At 31.8% G+C, this 2152-nt stretch overlaps 1 protein-coding gene across 1 annotated transcript; it reads left to right on the forward strand.

Moving 5' to 3' along the window:
- The first annotated feature begins 573 nt into the window (after window positions 1-573).
- On the forward strand, window positions 574-1833 carry LOC146924614 (F-box/kelch-repeat protein At3g06240-like). Its single transcript, XM_085710949.1, has 2 exons — window positions 574-1457; window positions 1527-1833. Exons 1-2 carry the CDS (start codon window positions 574-576, stop codon window positions 1831-1833), a joined length of 1191 nt encoding a protein of 396 aa, XP_085567075.1.
- The last annotated feature ends 319 nt before the right edge of the window (window positions 1834-2152 follow it).

Consider the following 2152-nt stretch of genomic DNA (forward strand, 5'->3'; position numbering starts at 1 on the left):
AATAAAAAAAGCACTTTCGTATGGTAAAAGGATAAAGTGGATTTCGTAAAAAAATGATAAAGTGCACTTTATCCATTCGACTTAAATTTCGAGAAAACATGGTTTAATTTTAATTTAAGTTTTATTTCGTTTGTATTGTATAAAGAATCTCTATCTTAATCTCTATTTACTGGTTATTTTAATCTTTACTTAGTATTATATTGAACTAAAACTCTCACCACCTTGCTTAAAACTCTCACCAACTTGATTAAAATTATAGGAAAATATATTTTACACAGATAACAAACTTTCCTTATCTTTTTTTCTCAAAACAAACTATAAATCTTTTGTAACAAAAAAAATAATAATAGAAATCAATATTTTAAATTAAAAATAATTTCTTTAAAGCATAACTAAAAAGTAAAAATATTAGGCAACCGTCCAACCGCATACTTGGCCGAAAGTTTTGTTTTAGGATTTCTATAAAAGCCAATCCCCATCGCCGCAAAGAAGTTTATACTCACTTGACAACAACGCTTGAGTGTGTTTGTTTGATTTCAGCAGCTTCTCTCAATTCAACCTTGGAGTTTAGAGATGGAGAAATCATTGGCCGTAACAACTGAAAAGGTTAACGATCACATATATGATGATGTTGCCTTAGTCATTCTATCAAAACTTCCTCTCAAATCTTTGTTTCGATTTTGTTGTGTGAATAAATCGTGGTCTCTCTTATTTGAAAACCCTTATTTCATGAATTTGTTACGAAAGAATTTCTTATCTAAGGATCATTCTTATTATGAGGATACATCTCTCCTCCTGAATCATATGGATTACAAATATAAACCTGTGTTGTATTCTCTTCTTGGCGAGAGATTCGAGAATAAGGTTAAATTAAATTGGCCAAATCCATATGATGAACAATTTGATTTTATTGTACATTGTTCTGCTAGTGTTAATGGTATTCTTTGTATTCAAGATGTGGGGAGAAGGGGCATTCGTTGTATTGAAGAATTAGGGAGAGTTGTGTTGTGGAATCCTTCTACCGGAGAATTCAAATTCACTCCTACTAGTCCTTTTGCATTTGAATCTCCTTATTGTCGTCCATATATTACTATTCATGGATTTGGTTACGACCAAGTTGGAGATGACTATAAGGTGATTCGACAAGTAATTTTTGAACCTAGAACCGAAGAAGATTGTCATCCTAGAACTTGTGAAGATAGAATAAAGATGTGGAAAGATAGACACCGTCGCCCCTTGTGGGAGATATATTGTCTAAAAAGTAACTCTTGGAGAAAACTTGATATAGACATGCCTTCACAATATTCTGGTTTGGGTGTTCAAGTGTACACAGATGGAGTGTGTCACTGGCAGCATAAAAGTAAAACACGTGATAATGTTTGTTTGGTGTCATTTGACTTGAGCAACGAGACATTTGAAAGAACATCCATACCCTCAAACATGGAGGTGTATGTTGAAACATCAATACCCTCAAACATGGATAATAAAGTTTCCGGAATCACAAGACCAAAAAAAAAAAAAAAAGTTTCCGGAATCATATTTAGACATTTATTTGTGTTAAATGGATCGATTGCATGGGTTTCAAATTATGCAAACATGACTACTTTTCATATATCAGTTTTGGGTGAAGTTGGGGTTAAAGAGTCATGGATCAAACTCTTCATTGTGGGTCCGTTGCCCGACGTTGAGCGTCCTATTGGAGTTGGTAAGAAGGGCGATATCTTTTTCATGAAAAAGGATAAGGATCTAGTTTTGTTTAATTTAAGCACCAGAAGAATTGAAGACCTTGGTATTAAAGGTGAACGTGAATGCCGTATAATAGTTTATAAATAATAATTTTTTATATTGTTTTCACACTAGAGATACTACTACATGACTATGATGATTATAATGATTTTAAATGAGTCTTGGTATTAAAGGTGAACGTGAATGCCGTATAATAGTTTATAAATAATAATTTTTTATATTGTTTTCACACTAGAGATACTACTACATGACTATGATGATTATAATGATTTTAAATGAGTTATTTATAATTATGTTATAGATACAAGTGCTATTTTATTTTATTTTTACTTTTTGAGCATATTGGTATGGCAGTACACCACTATTGACATTGCTTCTATGTACTTCTATGATGTAATCAACAAGA

Source organism: Medicago sativa, chromosome 5 (genome assembly GCF_051527215.1).
Source record: "Medicago sativa cultivar Bolivia chromosome 5, Bolivia_mono, whole genome shotgun sequence".
Classification (NCBI taxonomy): Eukaryota; Viridiplantae; Streptophyta; class Magnoliopsida; order Fabales; family Fabaceae; genus Medicago; species Medicago sativa.

What these genes read in the sequence shown, in the direction of transcription:
- LOC146924614 (XM_085710949.1), top strand. Translation starts at nt 574, where the DNA reads ATGGAGAAATCATTGGCCGTAACAACTGAAAAGGTTAACGATCACATA. An exon ending in AACATGGAGGTGTATGTTGA is followed by an intron (nt 1,458 to 1,526) that starts AACATCAATACC and finishes AAAAAAAAAAGT; the next exon opens with TTCCGGAATCATATTTAGAC.